This window comes from Sebastes umbrosus, chromosome 23, assembly GCF_015220745.1.
Source record: "Sebastes umbrosus isolate fSebUmb1 chromosome 23, fSebUmb1.pri, whole genome shotgun sequence".
NCBI classification, from domain to species: Eukaryota; Metazoa; Chordata; class Actinopteri; order Perciformes; family Sebastidae; genus Sebastes; species Sebastes umbrosus.
Window position 1 is genome coordinate 13,728,414 of NC_051291.1, and position 21,052 is coordinate 13,749,465.

General features: G+C 39.6%; 1 protein-coding gene across 3 annotated transcripts in view; it reads right to left on the reverse strand.

The window, feature by feature from the left end:
• Positions 1-640: 640 nt before the first annotated feature.
• The window catches only part of tspan11 (tetraspanin 11), a 43,778-nt gene continuing 23,366 nt past the window's right edge, over positions 641-21,052 (reverse strand). The window contains exons 2-10 of one of the 3 annotated variants that reach the window (XR_005205493.1): positions 18,560-18,764; positions 15,492-15,599; positions 13,152-13,343; positions 10,013-10,087; positions 6,405-6,509; positions 5,886-6,044; positions 5,167-5,253; positions 4,209-4,336; positions 641-2,089 (exon numbers count right to left, since the gene is read on the reverse strand). Coding sequence is in view for 1 of the 3 variants with exons in the window: in XM_037760474.1 (XP_037616402.1) it covers positions 2,030-2,089; positions 5,167-5,253; positions 5,886-6,044; positions 6,405-6,509; positions 10,013-10,087; positions 13,152-13,343; positions 15,492-15,578 (765 nt within the window). In the remaining 2 variants the exon portion in view is untranslated. The remainder of the gene's footprint in view (positions 2,090-4,208; positions 4,337-5,166; positions 5,254-5,885; positions 6,045-6,404; positions 6,510-10,012; positions 10,088-13,151; positions 13,344-15,491; positions 15,600-18,559; positions 18,765-21,052) is intronic. The other 2 variants (XR_005205494.1, XM_037760474.1) reach the window with 2 other exon arrangements.

The following is a 21,052-nucleotide window of genomic DNA, read 5'->3' on the forward strand; positions in this document are numbered from 1 at the left end:
CTTACGTTGCAAGGCGACAGCGCTAACCACTGCACCACCATGCAGCCCAAACTACAAAATCCCTATGAAAAAATAGACAATTGAACGTTTTAGTATGAATCAACTTGGTCCTCACAGGTATCAAAACACATGTAGACTATATCAAACACATTTGTTCCAATTTGGCAGGTCTCTGTGAGGCCCTGAACAGAACAGAGGTGTCAAAGTTGAATCTTTACCAACATGACTCTACAAGACAATCAGGTAAGAGTATCCTCAGCTATTAGGGTGAGACCAAAACTGGCTCAGCTGAGTCAGTTTTAACAAAACGGCAGGATTATTTGACGTGCTGAATTGGATTAGAAGCCTGTACCACTGCAATAACTGGATAATCTTTGTCTCCCTCTAGTGGTTTACTCCTCCAGCAACAGACAAAGCCCTCAAATATTTTTTGGGTCAATGGAGAAGTGTCATATGCTATACAAATTGTAAAGCCCTCTGGGACAAACATGGGATTCTTGCCCAGATAAATAACTCAACTTGACATAATGCCCACATGATCATAATCTCATCAACAAGAGCACCGCCAAACAGAAATCATTCTGTCTAAAACGACTCCTAAATATATTTCTCTTTCAGTAACACAATACAAATGTCTTAATGCAATGATATTTAAACATTTATTTATGTGTGTCATATCAATATTTTGAATAACATAATAGTCAGTAGTTGGAGCATATGCCAATCAACAACTGCCTACATACATTAGCACCCTTCATATGGAGGTCAATCAGGTGGGGGAAAAAACAAACACAAATCCGAGGAGGTCCCTTTACAGAGTTCTGAGTGGTCTTGGTAATGGTGTTTTACTGTTGCAACAGATATTTGATCTTTGGAACAGAAACATCTGTATCCAGACAGTATATATATCTGACTTTATAACCCACAACAGCCGAGACGAGACTTATCACCTCTACAGTATGGTGGCGACAAGGCCACTCATTGTTCCAGAGGTAATAACTACAGGAAAAGGGAGGGCAAGTGATAGATTAGGCAGTGACAACAACGTAGTCTTTGCCTCTAGCTGTCACAAAGGTCAACTTCTTCACTGTAGAGAATGAAACCTGTTTGTGTGTGTGTCTGGGAAAGGATGAAAACAAGTCTTAAATTCACAGAAAATAATGTTTGATAATGTTAAAAATCACATATATTCTTCAAGATAAACAGCTGATTTTGATGTATAGTGTAGCATATAGTTAGAATATCATACATGTAGTGTATGACCAGTGCCAACCACTAGGTGGAGTTGTACATTCAGGGATCAGGCAACAATTTTTTACTTTTTCTTCATCGTTTGTAGCCATACACTTCATTTTTTTAATAACTGCCGTTCAACATTCAGTGCTGCCATTTTTCAGGAATATAGACATTAACTACAAATATAAAGATAGTAAACTAGATTTAATTTGATGCCATTTTATCACAGTGCATTGTCATCTCCCTTTTTAAGATTGCAGGCACAGAATTAGAACATAAATCATTTACCAGCAGGATTGTGAAAGAGGCACCTTGTGTTTTACAAAATATACAACCAGAAATTACCTTTTTTTGTGAGCAGGGACACCAGTGTGAACTGTGCCAATACTTAGCTTACTCAAGTACTGGGAGAAAAAAAAACAGTAATATATAAATCTCTGCGCAGTGAAAACATAATTTGGATCATAAGTTGAACAGAGCGGAATGCATTATGACGTCCCTTTCTTTTGTCCTGCTCAAACTAAAGCATGCATCTACGCCAACGACATAAGGACATGTTGTAGGCCGAGGTCACAGTCAGGTATCGGAAATGTAGAAGCCTGGATTGAAGTCATTTTTTAGCCTGGTTGGTCAGTGGCACGATTTGTTTCCGACTGCAATGTGGGTGATCTGGAATGCATCTGTGTGTGCACTTGGCTTAGATCACCAGGTCAAGAGTTCAAGATTCAGAGAGGTCGAAGGTCAGGTGTTTCATCTGCCTGTTGAAGACGGTGTGTTGGGAGCCTTGGCGTACTCAGTACGGCTCCATCTTGATCCTTCTGTACAAGCAGCTGGTGAACACCATCCCACAGACCTGAAAACAGGAAGTGTTAGGGGTCAAAAAAGTGCTGCTCCGTGTCACCGTGGAAGACTGCAGACGGATGCTATTGACCGTGGGGACGGAGAGGTTAAAGGTGATGACGGGGGGTTAGAGAGCGCTGGAAAAGTATGGAGCTGGTTACTATGGGGATGTGCAGGAGTGAAGCAGCCAGTATTGCAGCAGCAACGTGTGTGTGCGCAGGCTTGCTCAAGCAGGTATGAAATGAAGCACTGAGGATGGGGGGTGAAAAAGAAGATTCATGCACACATATTCATCTTAGTGGTCCATTTTCTTCACAACAAAAAAGGTCCAAAAAAAAGCTTAACGGCTGGACTGTTGGTTCAAAAGTCTCCAGCTGTGTAACTAAATGCTTCAGCTGGTGTTGATGTAATAAAGAGAAATTAGAAATAATTGAAAGATAAGAGGGGGTCAGGTTTTTAACACCTTATTCCAATTAGGGCTGTCAAAGTTAATGTGATAATAAGGCGTTAACGCAAATTGGTTTTAACGCCACTAATTTCTTTGACACATTAACACAACTTGCGATTTTTAGGTTCAGTTTTAGAGCTAGAGTGCAGATACTGGTATCATATGAAACTAGAAAAACCTAAAGAATCCATTGGTACCGACTGTCATACTAGCTTGTCGTCAAGGAGGCTTTTGGGGAGGAAAAACTGGCATGGCCATTTTCAAAGGGGTCCCCTTGACCTCTGACCTCAAGATATGTGAATGAAAATGGGTTCTATGGGTACCCACGAGTCTCCCCTTTACAGACATGCCCACTTTATGATAATCACATGCAGTCTGGGGCAAGTCATAGTCAAGTCAGCACACTGACAGCTGTTGTTGCCTGTTGGGCTTGAGTTTGCCATGTTATGATTTGAGCATATTTTTATGCTAAATGCAATACCTGTGAGGGTTTCTGGACAATATTTGTCATTGTTTTCTGTCGTTAATTGATTTCCAATAATTAAGAAATACATACATTTGCATATAGCAAGCATATTTGCCCACTCCCATGTTGATAATAATATTAAATACTTGACAAATCTCCCTTTAAAAAGGTACAATTTGAATGGATAAAAAAAGTATAATTAATTTGCATTGATTAACTATGGACAATTACTAAATATTTTAATTGATTGACAGTCCTAGAAATTAGAAAATAAATTTAAGAAGAAAGGGGTCAGGATTTTAACACTATATTCCAATAGTCAGGTTCTATTAAACAAAACGGTGTTGTGTACAAATCCTGCTGTTTCAAATTCATCTGGAGGTTTCTACATTTCTACAGACATGTGATCTGATGCTGTAATCTGTAAAACAGATTAGGGTAGTATATGCATCACTTTAAAGAATCCAGATTTACAGAAGCACTATACTATACTAAACTACTATAGAAAAGGTCCAAAAGTAAAGTAAGAACAGCAGGAACAGATATTGACCTGCGCTACTGGGCCTGCCAGGCTTGATGGATAAACACACAAGTGCCCAGATTCAATCTTTTGAGTCTCTGAAAGCCCTCTGAGAAAGCTTTATCGAGCGAGTCGGCTCTGCATTGTGTATTGACTCATCACAATCACTCTTCAGGCTAGTTTTTTTTTTGTTTTCACTTCTCCGCCACCACCAGTGACGGATATGTAGAAACGCGATATTTTGGCTCGGAGAAGCATGACATGAGAGGGAGAGTGAGAAAAACAGCCTCTCTGCTTTTTTTTTTTTCGTTTTCTTGAAGCCTGATTTCAGAAGACAGGGAGTATTGATACAACGAAACAACACAGGTAAACAGTGTCGGAATAAAAAATAAAGAAGCAGCATAAGTATACGGTGCATTACCTCAACATCATTGTGCAAAAGCAAGTTTTGATTAATCAAGCCATTCTCATGAGTGTGTTTGACTTTTATCAGCCACAATTATCACAACATACAGAGCGACTATCTGCAATACACAGCCAAAGCCAGGCAACTGCATGCTTCACACTCAGCCGAAGACCATTTAAGAACATAAATATGTTCATTTAGTAGCCCACAGATTTCACATTTAACACAGAGCGGACCATCGCACAAGGACAAGCATGCAGTCAGATACCAGATTTCCACAATGCCTTCCAACCTTGCCGTCTCTCCGGGTTGATTAAACCACAAAGTTGCTCTAGAGCTAAATCACAACGTGCCGAAGTCCTCTTCCTCTTCTTTATAGAGCAGATAAATAAAGCCGGCTGTCAACACTGCCCCGACCAGCTACAGTAACACCACACACACAAAGACAAACAAAGACGCACAGTACAATTCACCATAGTGAATAGGTTAGTGTGGTAACACGAGAGACACACGTGTAGGATTTCAACACATCTACATGATTTCAGTCAGTTTGTCAGTTTACTAGAGACAGGAAGGTGTACCAACATTAAGATAGACTGAACAGTTGACAAAGACAAGACGTACAGTAAAAGCCTTACAGTACAAAAGGAAAGCAAACGTGCTTGGATTGAAACGTGTTAGATCACACTACACAGGCACAGTAGAGGTCTTAAGTCAGCAAGACGTCTGGCCTCATTCTTAGTTTCCCATGTTCCTGATTAAAACCGTTCAGCCGAAACAGCATGTAAAATCATATCAGTCATACAAATAGCACTTGAAGGAATCAATGCAGGTTTGTTTGGTCTCAAGTTTCCCTCAAGTTAATTTACAAAGAGATGGTGCAGAGCTACAGCAGAGAATTATCAAAAAGCACCCCCCTATATGTATGCCTCCTTGGCCTCTGTAAGGCTTAAAAGCTCGAGTCCATCTTTGGCTGGCACAAATCAAATAACAGGAATCAGATAATGATGACTGAGAGACTAGAGGGAGATGAAAAGAAATGTCCATTTAGAGGTCGTTGACCTGCAATGGTACATTTCCAGTAATGGAAATATTAAAACCCATCTGTCTGGGTTTATTCAACGAAGGGCATTTGTACACAAAGGTAAGGTAAGACAGTATCTATTTTCTGGGCTTATATAAAGCACCTTTTTACTGCAGAATAGTATTCTGCTTCTCCCAACAGCTATCTGAACTCATATTTTCCTTACCTGCAGACAAGCCACTCCTATTCCCACAGCACCAATGACCAACAGGTGGTCGGCCAGAAACTGCTCCAGCTTAGTGATGCAACCGCCCTGCGGAGTCAAAAGGCTGAAAGTTAAAAATCATATAATAGATAATGCATACCGTTGTACAGATAGCCATTACGCTTCCACACCCTTAAAAGCTTGCTTTGCCTGCATTTTTTTTCATGGCTAACTGCCAAATTGTTGCAGCGAAGAAGAAGACAACATCCTGCATGGAACATTTATTAATGTATACTCAAGCCCATTTATCCTGAGTACATTTTCAGACCACTTTTACCTATTTCCCCCCCCCCGAACAGTATAGAAATATAGTGTGTAATATCATGTGGACGTGTTTTGTTGAATTCTGAAGGTACATCTTCACGTTTTTACACCTTTGCACATCAACAAGAGCGGGAACTGTACTGTAGGGTTTGACACGAGACGGTGGAAAAACTTAAAACCTTATATTTTATTCATTTCCAGAGAGCTCATTTTATCAAGAGAAAAGCTTCAAACTACAGTGTTTTCTCTGTTTCTGTCACTACTTTAGTTCACAACGGAAATATCAGGACATGGGAAAATCTGAAAAGTACTCTCGTGATATTGTCTTATGTCAGCATATTTCCTTAAGTGTTAGACTGAATATGGTGCTTGCAATTTAGCTTTTCTTGTCCCCGAGAAGTGTGTGGTCCACTGACCTCCACCTTGTAGATGTTGGAGGGGTGGTCTCTCTTGCCGCAGTGAGGGGTGATGGTCTTACAGCAGCTGTCAGGCACCACCCTGTCTTCTGCCTGCTTTGACGAAATGTACACACTCACCATCCAATCACGGGAGTTGTTGCTGCCACAGCACTTGAACTGGAGGGACAGAAAGGAAAGGTTTTGGTTTCATGATGTCACAAATTACTCTTATTTTTTAAGGTTTAACTCTACTGGTTACTGGTTCTCCTTCTTCTCAGGGACTCTGGTTATTTCACTTGTCATTTTGGGAACAATACTTTGAGCAAACCCCAATAACACAGAAGCTATAAGCAATTTCTTCTACTGAATCTCAGCGTAATTCAAAACTACTTCATATATGGTAGCTGCAGACTGAGTCATGGAAAACAAACATATAACAAAAGTGATTGACCATGCTAGTTAAAGAAAAAGTGCAGCATATAATGTTACATAAACCAAACAAAGCCTTAGAGGCTTTTGTAAAAATATAGTCCATACGTCCTGTTGCAGTCTGTCCACGGCTAATGTGATGGCCTCCCTCCCTGGCTGGGCGTAGTTATCTGTCATAGTCTGGTTGAGATGCTGCTTCAGCTCCTCACTCAGCTGGAAATGAGGAACACAGAGAGAGACAGCAGACGCACACAGTGAGAAAACAGTGTGCATGAGCCAGAGAAGGTGGGGGAGGTATTTATGGAAAAGAACAAATTTTGTTTTTGTAACCAGGAGCTCTGCTTCTTTTATTACACATGGAAACACATTAAATGCAACTAGAATTAGCGCCTTGCGGTCGTATGCCTCCGAGTTAAGTTGCACTTTTACATCCGTATCTGTCCAAAATGTCATCACTTTGTTTTATCCTGTTAGACATTTGTGTGAAATTGTCATAATCAGCATATGAATTCTTGAGTTATGGCCAAAAAACGTGTTTTGTGAGGTCACGGTGATCTTTGACCACCAAAATCTAATCAGTCCATCCTTGAATCCAAGTGGATGTTTGTGCCAGATGTAATTAAATTCGACCTTGAGATATCGCATTCATGAGAAGGGGAAGGACCAGTGGGCAACCTCCGGGGTCTGAAAAGTGAAGCCAATACTGAAGTGCCTTAAACTTGCATTCTTTCTAATAGCCAGCAGGGGGCGACTCCTCTGGTTGCAAAAAGAAGTCTGATTGTATAGAAGTCTATGAGAAAATGAGCCTACTTCTCACTTGATTTATTACCTCAGTAAACATTGTAAACATGAGTTCATGGTCTCAATCGCTAGTCTCAAGTCTTCTTCATGATGTTCATTTAGTAAATTATGGTCCCATTTAGAGTCAAATAGACCATAAAGCAGGGTATGCTTTAGGGTGTGGCTATCTTGTGATTGATGGGTCGCCACCACAGCGTTGTCCGGTCTGGGAGTTGTCCATGTTTTCGTCTTACAACTTTAACTCTTTCACAGTGCGTTTTCAGTTCATGAAAGTTAATTGTAGCATTTTCGGTTGTTTAAAAAATGTCTTATTCGGCGCGCAGCCCCGAAAACATAATGCTGTCGCCAGCAGCGGAGGCATAAAGATGTGCAGGAGCAAAGACTAAAAGGTGAAAGAGTGTTGAAGTGATAAGCTTGACAAAAGTGAAAGAGTGGGTGGATTAGGACAAGATAGACGGGTAGCAACTCCCACGCATCTGTGAGAGCTGCGATTTCAGATGAAAAATACCTTGCAAAAAATAGACTTTAAATATAGCCTTTGATGTGTGTACGTGTGCATCCACGCACACACACACACACACACAGGAGATACAACGTGAAACAGAGAGGGAGGATGAGAGCCTTTATCTTTAAAGTGATTCTATCCTGTGCTGAACCCTTTTCCATTATAATAAATCTCTGAGCTTGCAGATAGCACGGTGCTCTTTGCAGTCCTGGCTGACTGACAGGCCGATGTTTGTGAGATAACAGGATCCTCAGAACGGTGTGTTAGATAAACTCCAGACACTGAACATAACGCGCAGTGCAGGTGGCAAAACCCACAAAAGGAAGAGCAGCAAAAAAAGCAAAGCAAAAAGATCTACTGTAGATTCCCCCAGTGACTCATCATCATCTATGCCCTTTGAGACAGAACAAAGACCACTGGGAAACTTTTTCACACAGGGGGGGGGGGAAATGACGAGAAATAAAGTCAGTTGATTGCACTAAAAACAGAGGATTACATGAGCCAAAATACAAACAAATGAGGGTATCCATGAAGATTCATTGCTAGACACATGGCATTGTTAACATCCTCAAAAGTATAATGATGCCCTGGAGTCCCTGCAGAGCAACTGTTCACAGATAGACTAATCTAGAGGTTAGTTAACACCTCCCCGAAGAAGAAAAAACTCTTTTTAGTCTCTCTTTTACAACACTGTTTAAGGGGTTTCATTACAGAGCTTTAACTATTCTGCAGAAAGTGCTGCCCCTTCAACAAACACCCAGAGGGCCGACACAATCTGTAACACTCGAACAAAAGCAATTCAAACATTCGCTCAGCAAAAAAACACCCTCACTGCCTACATCCGATATTCTATCCACAAGGGCTGGGACGATACACCTATCTTCCGATTCGATACTATCACAATACTTGGGTGCCGATTCAATATGTATTGCGATTTTTAAGTATTGCAATTCTACAAAGTATTGCGATTCGATATTACGATTTATTGCTTTTTTTTTTAAATACTAGACCATGGGGAAAAGTTGAATCATACTGTGATGGAATTTTCCATCAATTCCTCTCTTATTGGTAGAAAGGTCAGAGTGTTTGTCAGAGTGTCCCTCTGTAGACATTATTGGGTTGGAGTCCTGTCTAGAGGAGCCACCGTTATCTGTACAGCTGGGTCTGTAGTGGAGACCGTAGAGCCAGTCGCTAGGGCAACCAGGGTCAGAGATGCCAGAGGAACGAAGTAAGTCATAACATGATAAGGGTAAGACACTGAGCACCGGGGAGGAAGGACAGAGTTGTGAGGCCTTCACGCAGAGAGCATCTATTGTGGAGACCTGACAATTCTCCTTGATCAAGCTTCAATAAACCTTCTTTTGTAAGACATCATCAGCTCCGGACCTCTTCCTTCCAAAGATAACTTGTGTATCAATTATTCCATCACACATACACTTCTAGGGACTTTTAATTTGGAAATTGTCTAAATTGATACGGTAAAAATGTTTGATTTTCAGCAAGTATGTAGTCAGAGATGTCCTGAAGTCAAATATATCACTCATTGTCAGGCATTATTTATTAAATTTTTTCCAGCTATACCCAAAAACCAAAGAATAAAGACACTTCCCTCACAAATTAGTGGTGTTATATATTTAATTTATAAGGAACATGTAATGTTTTATACTTCTGGTGATTACAATCCAATCAATCTTATTTCCATAAACATATTTTGTTTATAGTTCCCTTTGCTAACACCCTATTTTGAAAACCGGACATAGTCACGTGTGTATACTTCCGCTAACTTCGCCAAATCCGTCTCTAGCTCTCCCCGTCAGCTCCCTTCTCTTTATACATCCATGTTCAGCTCCATCGGGGCCGTTTGAATGCATTCAACATAAACGTCAGTGTATGGGTGCTCTACAGTTGTAGAGTCGGCTGATTTGACCACAGAGATGAGAGCGACGGCTGGCTCGACCGCACGTTACCGCTATACGATAACGTTTCCTGTCCATGACAGAGTTATCATGCAGCTTTGGCCGTGACGTCTAGCTCTGCTTTTCCTGACAATGTGTGAAACCCAAAGTGTTTCCATACTTTACTGTATGTGTAGTGTTTACAACTTTGGATTTAAAATGTGAGGGTGCAGGTCGTATCTGCAGGTTCTGCCAGTTTCTGCTTGCTATGGTCGGCTGGCTACTGTTTATTTTGAGTGACGGATACAGAACGGATATGATGTCACGTTACTCAGACTACAACAATAAAAGCGGTAACTTCCTTCTGCCTCTACATAGACTCAAATGAAGCAAATATATTGATTCTGGCATTAAAACATTTATTTCAAAAGTGTAAAAAAAATAAGTAGGTGAATAAATAGTTTTCCCCCACCCCTACTATCCACTACCAAAAATATAAGAATAGTTTCACTTACCCTCTGGTAGTAGACATAAGCCAGTACTCCAGCTACCAGTTCAATCAAGAAGATCAGCAGCAGGCAGAAGAAATACTGTGAATGAGAAATGGGGCACAGAGAGAGAGAGAGAGAGAGAGAACAGGAGGAATCAATTCAATAAATTAGACGAAACTTCCCCTTCATCCAGACATTTCAGCTTCATACTCATCAGATCAGTTCTCTTCTGGCCTAACTTGTTTGAGAAAGTTGCTCACGCTTGTGACGGCTCAACAACAAACTTCCATCAACTGTCACTGCGCTACATCTGTCACTTCTAACACAGATGGAGAGGCTGCCCAAAAAAAAAGAGACAAACCAGAAATCAATTTGACAGGCAGTCGAATCAAATTTCTCTCCGCGCTGCTTGAAACCAGTTACCATTATGTATCATAATTAACTTCTCAGCAAAAAACTAACTTAAGAACAACAATAAACATTCATTTGTATTCTTCAGGAAAACAAAGGAATATATTGGATCGGACATCAGATCAGTGTAACTAAAAGTAAAGATCAATACCTCGGCAGCTTAAAAACTAAAATGTCAATTAAAAAATAAACACCGGTGAGCTTTATCCTTTATGATATTATGTACTGTAACGCAGAGTTATGTAAACTGTGTAGCGAACAGATCGCCCACTCATTTAGGGTGCTCAGACAAGACGGCTGCATAATGAGCGAGATCACAACTACAGCTTTTCTCAGGCTAAAATAACACAACTTTTCATAAAGTGGTTCACATAGCCCCCACACGAACGTGGGCCATGCCATGTAATGCAAAACACGCACACAACTAATTAGGCCCACCTGTCGCAAGTCGCAGAGCGGGACAACATTTTGACAGCATGCGACGGCGCTGCTTCACTCACAAAGGCCGTTAGAGATAGAGAGACAGATGCTGCTACCCAGCCTGCGTGACTCTGGAAACAAAATGATGGCAAACTACTGGTCAAACAACCACAATCATCTCACTGAATTAATATCTAAGACACTTTAGCAAAATGTTCTCTTCTGTTTTTTGCAGTAAATGCCGAAAACGCAGCCAGCTCGGTATCTCTTGGTTACAAGATTTCAAAATAACACTTCAGTCTCTGTGCGCCTGCTGCCCACACAAAAACTTCACCCCTTCTTTACACATACATGCTGGCATCGCTCATTAATCTCCCAAAACGGATCTATAAATAGCACATCAATACAGTTGGTATTCACTAAAAATGAAACCACAGACTCCAAATCCTCTATACATCAACCTCTTCACTCCTGCGAGCCCCCTTTGTCTCGCCTATTGCTCCATCCATCAACGGCAGATAGATGGACCTATAAATAGTCCTGCGGCAGTGAACGTTAACCTCTCCCGCCTGCTTCCCTCCCGCTGGGCCCTGTCTCTGTAAAAAATAATGAGGACAGTAAGGTCCCTGTCAGAGCCATTTGTCAGCATCCAGTGATAAGACCTTAGTCCAGATAGAGAATGGATGAGTTCCATGTTATGTAGTTGCACAGAGAAAGCAAATCTTCGCGTACATGTGGGCGAGCTTCTAGCTTCTCAATGTAGACGTACCAGCATCGGCATTGTTGCCCACATGATCCTTCAAATTATGTAACTTATGAGACAGTACGGCTGCACAGTATTTCAAACATGAGCCAACCTTTCTGTATCCGAATGTTTGATCAATGTTTTGTGTGAAATTTGTCATGATTAGTATATGAATTCTTGAGTTACGGCCAAAAACATGTTGTGTGAGGTCATAGTGACCTTTGACCACCAAATTCTAATCAGTTCATCCTCGAGTCCAAACGGACATTTGTGCCAAAGTTGAAGAAATTCCTTCACAGCGGTCCTGAGGTATGGCGTTCATGAGAATGGGACGGACATACGAAGTATGAATTGTCTCTTTTTGTCAACATTGAAGATGCAGCCAACTTGTTTGAATAATCTTCAGGGCGCATACAGCATGCAATCAAAACGTTAACACTCTGGAGCCCTGAACTTAAAGATCCCATATTATAAAAAAGTGAGATTTTCATGTTTTTTTTATTATAATGCAGGCTTAAGTCCTATATAAATACTGTGAACGTATCGAAACGCTCAATCCACAGGGAAATACACACAGCTCGTATTCAGAAGATCTGCGTTTGAAACAAGCTGTCAGGATTTCTGCCCATTTGTGATGTCACGAATATACAATATTTAGACCCTTTACGCAATTTTAAACGTAAATATTCTAAATGTGTCCCAGTTTATTTCCTGGTTGCAGTGTAGGTGAATGTCATCAGCTGACAGAAAGTACACATGGACCCAAGCTGTTGCCTAGCAACGCAATTCTGTTGCAATTCCGTCAAAATGCACTAAAACGGAGCGTTTCAGACAGAGGGTGAATACAGGCATATTCAGGCTGACAGTACGAGGAAAATAAAGTTTTTTTTTAACATTACAGCATGTAAACATGTTCTAGTAGAAACACAAAATACAATTATGAACCTGAAAATGAGCATAATATGGGACCTTTAATTGACATTGTCAATAGACAACACGGACCAGAGGTTCCACGCTTACGTTCAGTGTGAGCACCCACGTCGTGGACATTCAACTGCTCCGCACAGTGTGAGCATAAAAGTCTGATGATGATGCTGTTTCATTCATCTTTAGGAGGTAAATGTGATAATGTTCTGATATTAATTTCAAGTCATATCTGCCAAAAGACAGGGCGATATGATAATTCCGTCTCCAGCCTAGATGGCTTTGGACAAAGGCACAGTTGAGTTGATTTAGTTTCACTCAATCACACACATTTAATAGCTTCCCAGTAAAAACTGCAGGCTTCTATTGCTGGCCACTGTTCAGTTACAGTGCAGCTACTTACTCAAGGGTATTATAGAAGCAACTCTTACCTTCTCAGAGATCACAACCCTCTTTTTATATTTGTAAAGACACATCTTAAATAGTAAAAAACGTGTGCAAACAAAATGTAATATTTTTGTAAAGGCATGAAAAAAATGTGAAGATTTGAAGACACTATTGTGAATCTGTCAAAATTCACATTCCATCATCACATACATATTATATACCATCTACCCCACACCTTTACACCCTAAAACCCCCTCCATGGGTCCCTTGTCTCACCGTGGACAGACAGCTTTTCTGCTCCCGGATGACAGCGCAACAGCCCAAGAAGCCCGTAACCACCACCAGGCCTCCGGCCAGGATGAGGATATATGCTGAGACAGCAAAAGTGCTGGAGGCCAGCAGACTCAAGTAGTCACTCTTCTCCACCAGCGTCCAGACTCCTACCCCCAAAACAGCTGCTCCACCCACCTGGAAGAGAAGGGAGAGAGGGAGAGAGGTGGTGGGGGTGAAAACCATATTAGAATATAAAGATAAAGAAAGAGATACTATATAACTGAAATGGGTGTAGCAAAAGCTTTCAGAGAAGGAAAGTTATGAGTCATAAAATGGAGAAAGAAAAGATATGATGACTTGAAAAGAGAAAGAAAATATTGTGGAAACATTTCAATTCAACCATTAAGAAAGACAAATAATAGACAAACAAGTATAGCGCTTTGCAGGACAGGAAGTGACAAATAGGAAGCGAGTTCAATGCCATTAGATGAGTCACAACATGCAACAACATGAGAGGACAGCGGGTGAGTGAAAGGAGACAAAAGAGAGAAAAGAGAAGAAATAGAAAGAGAAAGCACAAAGGCATAAAGAATAACAATCATAGGAGCCGTGGGACTTCAAAGGTCAAGTCGGGGCATAATGACTACTTCCTTATAAATAGACAGTCCTGGATAACAGACCCAGGGTGGCGTCCGCGATCTGTTCCTCTCATCAGTTTCAAAGGCGGACGGAGAGGAAATGCCTCAGAGAGGCGCTCCCCTTCATCCTCCCATTCCATTTCCGTTAAAAGCAAGATTCCACAAACTCACGACAACACATGCCCAGCCAAGGAGGACCACTTGGATAAACAGGGGTCTGAGGGAGATGACTCCTCCCAAACTACAGCACATTTAGGAGGACTTTTATTGTATTTTTTAACAAGTAAGATATGCAAGTTCCATTGAATTATAAGAAATTCCCATATCTTTAAAATGTTTTAAACCGGGGCACCGATTATGCTTATTTTCAGGTGCATACTAATTTTGGGTTTCTACTAGAACATGTTTACATGCTTTAATGTTCAAAAAACGCTCTATTTTTCTAGCTTTTATTTTCTTATTTTTCTTTATTAAACTAGCCGATTGTGTGTGACTTAGTGACATCACCACGTCACGAAAGAAAAGGCGACACGTTTCAGGCAGTTCAGACTTTGGGCTTCGTAACTTTGCAGACCTTTTACATGCAGAAAAAACTATATAACACACTAAAGGAAAGGGAAAAAGCACAAAAGCGTAATAGGTCCCCTTTAAAAAGAAAAACGAAATACTCAAAACCGCCATGGCTTGGGCTAGGCATACGAAGCCATAGCATTTTATCAAATCCGAATCCAGTATCAAAACCACTTATTGAATACAAATCCCTTAAAATCCTATTTAGTAGGCATGCATAAATCTAATCCGCTACGACCATATCAAAGTGGATAGATTTGATTTATTTATTTATTTATTTACGAACAGCAATGTCCTGATAAACGACATACTGCCCCCAAGAATGGTGCATGATATAATGGTGCAAAAAAAATAAATGATGTGAGGAAAATATGGAGTAGAGCCTGTGGCCCAAAGAGGAGAATGTGTTTCCTCAAGGGATGAATTTGAAGGTGGTGATAGAGCTTTAACCCAAGTCTGATGGTAAAGGTTGATCCCTCTTTTCTCTTTAACCTCTCCTACACACAGATCTGTCTCTCTATCTACTATTCTCTTTGCCTCAGACTTTGAGTATGTTTCAAAGTAACCCCAGACACTCTGCATAGTAGCAGTAGGCGCATACACTTTTAGCAATGAATTGCAGTATCATAAAGTGTGGTGCCAGAGAGCGGGTCTGACACACTGCTCCCCGCCGTACACTGACTAGCCCTAAATAATCTATGACTCACTTTGGGCCAAGTCCATCGCTCAGCCTTTCCAGACTCACAACTCTCCTTAATCCTCTCCCTGTTTCTACATGGCTCCTTCCCTCTAATGTCTGCAGTTTTAAAAAGGAACATTGAAGCAAAATTATGATTTCTCTTTCACCAAAACATCTCTAGTGAGATTTAGCTCTAATAACTGTACTTGTCTCCATTCAAAAAATATAACTTATTGATATTTACGGTCACTGTGAGACAGGTCAATGTTATTGCGATGCATTGGCTGCTGAAAGAGGTTGAATTCAAAGCTTATTTAATGCTGTTTGAGCACCGCATTGCGATTAAACACAAGTGAATATGTGACAAAGTGTAACCATCATAACAGTTTTTCCTTATGTGGTTTTTGTGAGTGTAGGTTGCTTAAAAAGACAACTACATTTACAGCTCTTACTTACCCAGAAGAGAAAGTTGAAGAGAAAGAGCAGGTACTTGAGACACACCGTCAGCCAGTCCTCCTGGTCATCTTTATAAACCGCCGACATCTTCCTTCCTCCAGTTCAATCCTGAAATAAAAAAAAAAATTCTCAATGCAAGAAAAGAATAATGGGAAATACCACATTTTACGGCAAAAAGTTTGGGATTCATGCTTGAAATAGTTTTCACAATAACAAAACTTGAACATACTGCTCAGCAAAAGCACCGTAAAGAATCATCAGATTAATAGAGTTTGATACTGCAACGCTGTAGTTGAATGATGAGCCTCACACTTTCCTGACTGAGCTCAATTAATCCCAAAACCAAGGCACTAGCAGAATAAAACAATACACACTTGATGCATTGGCTGGTTACAAAGTATTCTAAAGACGTTTAAAGATGTTTATATTCCCCATATAACCCCGAATGCAAAGTCAGAATATAACTGAATTTCTTTCCTTCTGATAATACTCAAGTTTTGCTACCTAAAATGCCTTAGTCATTAACTGAGGAAAAAGGAAATTGAAATGGAATAAAAGCATAACACAGCAACACACACATATACTGACACTGACAGGTAACTGCAGCGGTCCAAATTAAAACGTACTCATGTCAATACTCAGCTTATTGTCATTTGACAGCATAAAATGTGTGCCACAGCAAGTGAGAGTAATCAGAGGGATTTTGCTTGCCAAAGGGATACAGCTGCCCTAACAAACTTGTCACAGCAAAAGCAACATCTCAGCAGCAACATCGAGCCCCCCCCCTCTCAGCATTCACAGTTTGCATTCTTTACCAAGTCAAATACGCGACAAAATAAAATGACTCATGCTGTTGTCACATTTGTGCGCATAACTCCCAGCTGATCACACAGTAGTATCAAGTAACAAATCTCAAAGGATATTTGAGTGCGACTGAAAAAACTTGAATCATACTAACAAGCTAAAGTCACATTTCTGTCACTACATTTTAACTGTGAAAATGTAATGACAGAAATTTTGACTATTTTCTATTTGAAACTTACTATCAAGGTCTCCATTTGGGTACATCTTACTAGTTGTTAAGTGTAGAGCTGCAACGATTAATCGATTAACTATTTTGATAATCAATTAATCGGTTTGAGTAATATTTTAAAGGTCCCATATTGAAAAGAGTAAGATTTTCATGTCTTTTATATTATAAAGCAGGTTTAAGTTGTATATAAATACTGTGAAAGTATTAAAGCGCTCAATATACAGAGAAATACACACAGCCCGTATTCAGAAATTGTGCGTTTGAAACAAGCCGTTAGGATTTCTGTCCATTTGTGATGTCACAAATATACAATATTTAGACCATTACACGGTTTTAAACATAAACATTCTAAATGTGTCCCAGTTTATTCCTGGTTGCAATGTATGTGAATGACATCAACTAACAGGAAGTAAACATGGACCCAAACTGTTGCCAAGCAACGCAATTCTGTTGCAATTCCGTTGAAATGCACTAAAACGGAGCATTTCAGACGGAGGGTAAATACAGGTATATTCAAGCAGACAGTATGAGGAAAATAAAGTTGTTTTTTGAACATTACAGCATGTAAACATGTTCTAGTAGAAACACAAAATACAAGTATGATCCTCAAAATGAGCACAATATGGGACCTTTAAGAAAAAAATTTCTCTGATTCGAGCATCTTAAATGTGAATATTTTGAGGTTTCTTTACTCCTCTATGACAGTAAACTGAATATCTTTGAGTTGTGGACAAAACAAGACAGTTGAGGACATCATCTTAGGCTTTTGGAAACACTGATCAACATTTTCTGACATTTTATATACCAAAATAACAAATCCATTAATCGAGAAAATAATCAATTAAAATCAATCTACAATGGAAATAATTGTTAGTCGCAGCCCCAATTAAGTGATGCAACATCCAAGTTCACAATATCTCCTCTTTTTATAGCCACAAACCACACCTTTCAATTATTCATAGGACCAAACAGTCCATAAACCTTTGAATCATTAAGTGAGTTGAGCACAGTTCCAGTTCTGTAAATAAAAGGCCATGGGGTGGGAAGCACTTAGACCCATAAAATTGATCCACACAGTATCCTTCACCAAAGGAAATGGTCGGTGCAGGTTCTGTGTTTGTTGACCAGGGAGTCAGACACCAGACTGTTATTGGACTCATGCTGCATGAGTCCAATAACAGTCTGAAACAGGGTAAGTCATATTTGTCTGGGAGGGAAAGTATTGGATTACTCATGACTTAACCAGGTCTATTCTTCAGTGTGGTACACAAACAACTTAGTGGCCTCAGGGTTGGTTCGTTCAAATTACAAAAGAAAACTTTTTTCTCTCTCTACTGGCACCAAGCCATGCAGAATATGTTGAGAAACTGTATCTGCCCAGGCACAATGGAAGTGAATAGAGTTTCATATGACGTGCATTAAGAAAGAAAATCAACAGTGACATCTATTACCATAAAGTTTATCAATTTATGTCAAATTAATTCATTGATGGCTACATTTATTTAAAATATTTTGCTACATTTCATGACATTCATTTATGGAATAATTGATTTATTGATTGATTGATTTAATTTGATTTGATCATCTCCATGGCTAAATAGAACTAGATGTATTTGACTACTTGAGGTTAGTTTTGGGGTAAACCAACCCTTTAAACTTATAGAAACCATGCAGATTAGTATGACTGAAAAAAAAAAAAAAAAAAATTTTTTTAATAGCTACAGGATGCGTTCACTGGCAATGTCAGATAGCGTAAACTATGGTTTCTTCTAGGAATAATACACCCTACCTCGGAGATTTCGGACTTTGACCACTGCAAATGTCCTTCAGTGTCACAAACAGCCCATAGCTCAGGCGAACATGCGTCCTTTTACGGTTTAGGACAAACTTTTCTTGCCTCCCTTTTTTCAGGATACTCGAGCATCCTGAGAAAACACACATCCCTCCACCTGTGTCGTTGATGCGCAGGACAAAGTTGAACCACATTACCATCGACAAACTAACGTTTTTATCTCGTAGCTGAGAACATACTCACCAGGCCGTGTAGTGAAGATTAAATAGCCTCGTTTTGTTGCTATTCCCCTTCAAATCACAGTGTACGCAGCTGCAGCAGTGAGCGTTTTGGTCCAGTCCAGCTTGTTGCGTTCAGGGTCTCTGTCCGACAGGTTTGTGTGGTGGATGATGCCTTTGGGTGAAGCTCGTATTTTCGAAGTTCATATAAGCATTACAAGACTTTTACACTCAGAAATGAGCCTAACAAGTAAGGAACCAAGTCATATCAAGCAGTGTTTAGTTAGATAGATAGATAGATAGATAGATAGATAGATAGATAGATAGATAGATAGTAACTTTATTGATCCTGAGGGAAATTCAAGTTTCCAGCATCACAGTTCCATAGTGCAAAACATGTTAGTAAAAAGGCAGTAAAAAAGTTAGAAGTGCAAAGTACTAAAAATAATACCAGATATAAAAATACAAGGAGATGAATAAAAACTGTTAAAAGTGAATATAGTGCAGGGTAACAGCTGAGATACAGGACTATTAAAAAAGTGAATATAGTGCAGAAGAGACTGTTAAAAATGTATATAGTGCAGGGTAACTCCAGTAGCTTAGTCTATGAAAGTGCACTGTGTGCATTATGTGCACAATAGATACTATATATATATATATATATATATATATATATAAATAGACAAAATCACTACAAAATACAATTATTATTATTATTATTATTATTATTATTATTATTATTATTATTATATGGGGATTCTCTTATTATATTGATTTTGTTTGTCTGTTTCCTTAACAAAAAAAAGATGAAAATGTTTTCCTGTATATATGTATATACAATGTTTTTTTCTTTAAATGTGAAAACCAATAAATAAAGTGGGAAAAAAAATACAATAAATATTCCATTTCAATCATACCTCCCCAATGATTGACTGACCGTCCCTGAAGGCAGCACAGTGTGAACTTGTGGAAAGGGTCACAATGTGAAGTGACAGAGAAGGAAATGGAGTTGCTGCTGCCCTTAAGCACAAGATAGGCTGAATACCACCGTGCCATTAACAGCATAACCTTGGTTACAATGTAACCACATACCCCCTGGAGAATTTCTCAATGAGGTGTACATGAATAAACAAAGATAAAGGAGGGAAGTAAAGCACGGACTACAGTGAACAAACATAGTGTGTTGGCTTTTTTTTGCAAGGCCAGATTGTACGTAAACGAATGTCTATTAATTGAACCCCTTACTTGGATAAATCTAATTATGAATTCCAGTCAAGACTAACAATACATCTTCAAATTGCTCTTCATTATGTAAAGACGACTACGAATTGACTGAACAGAGCGCCACTGTGACCCCAAAGGAGTAGATAGATGGTAATTTCAGCAGTGAGCAGATCGCCATTGATTTGTTTGTCTAGACTTTGTTTGCTTTTTCTTATTCAGGAGCCACGTAGAACTCACCCACAAGACTTAAATCTATATAAGAAAAAGATTTGTGAAGGAAAAAAAGAAAGGTAAGGAGAAATAAGCACACCTAACTCTTTAGAAATAATCTTCTAAATATAATACCTGAAAGATCTGGTCGCTGTCCCCTTTTTTTTTTTTTATGTAATCACGATTCTTTATCACAGCAAGACGTCCTCTCGGACCAAAACAGACTCCTCACTATGTATTTACCTCTTTTTCCACCTTAGTAACTCAATAAGCTTGCAAGCTATTAGGAGTAGATGGTGGCTGCAGGGGAGGAACTCTGCAGTGGTCACCTGGACTGGCGACAATCAGTCTACCAAAACAACATTACTTAGCAGAGGATGTCATCCATTAGGTCAAGTGTTCCCAACGTCATCCAACCAGAGCAAGAAAAAGGTACAGAATATCATAGGACAGGAATTTGGAGCCTGTCTGTTTTCAATTCCCTCATATTTGCATAGGTGACACATGGAAGAACAAACAGAAATGTGGTTTCCCCCGAAAAGCCAGCTCCTTTCTATGCCTACCCAGTGCCTCTGTGTGTCCAGTCTCATTCTGCTGTAGTTAGGGCATGACTGAGCATGCATGTCAAATACAAACTAGTAAAGGGTAAAGCAAACACAGTGTGCACTGGTGTGTGCATGTGTGATTGTATGAGTGACAAAGAAGAGAAAAAGGTGTGTGTGTGTGTGTGTGTCAAAATAGAGACAAAAAAAGACTGCAGTGTTATGCATCCATTCATTTAAATTTCACATTTGCCAAGTTTTAACATCTGTTAGCTTGGATTTGTGTCTGTGTCGTTAGGTTACACAGCTGGGTGTGTTGTCCCATGGTGACATTTTTGCACAGAGAAGATGAGAATGTGTGAAAATAATGGGTGAATACAAAAGACATTAAACAAAAAATGATGAAAAATGGTCTTGCTTGAGAGACATTTTTAATTGAAATGATGAAATGAGACTACGCAGAGATTTAAAAGAAGCATTTTATGGGTTTTGTTTGCATAGTTAAATCAGTAGTTTTGTATAGACCAGAGGTTTTAACTCCC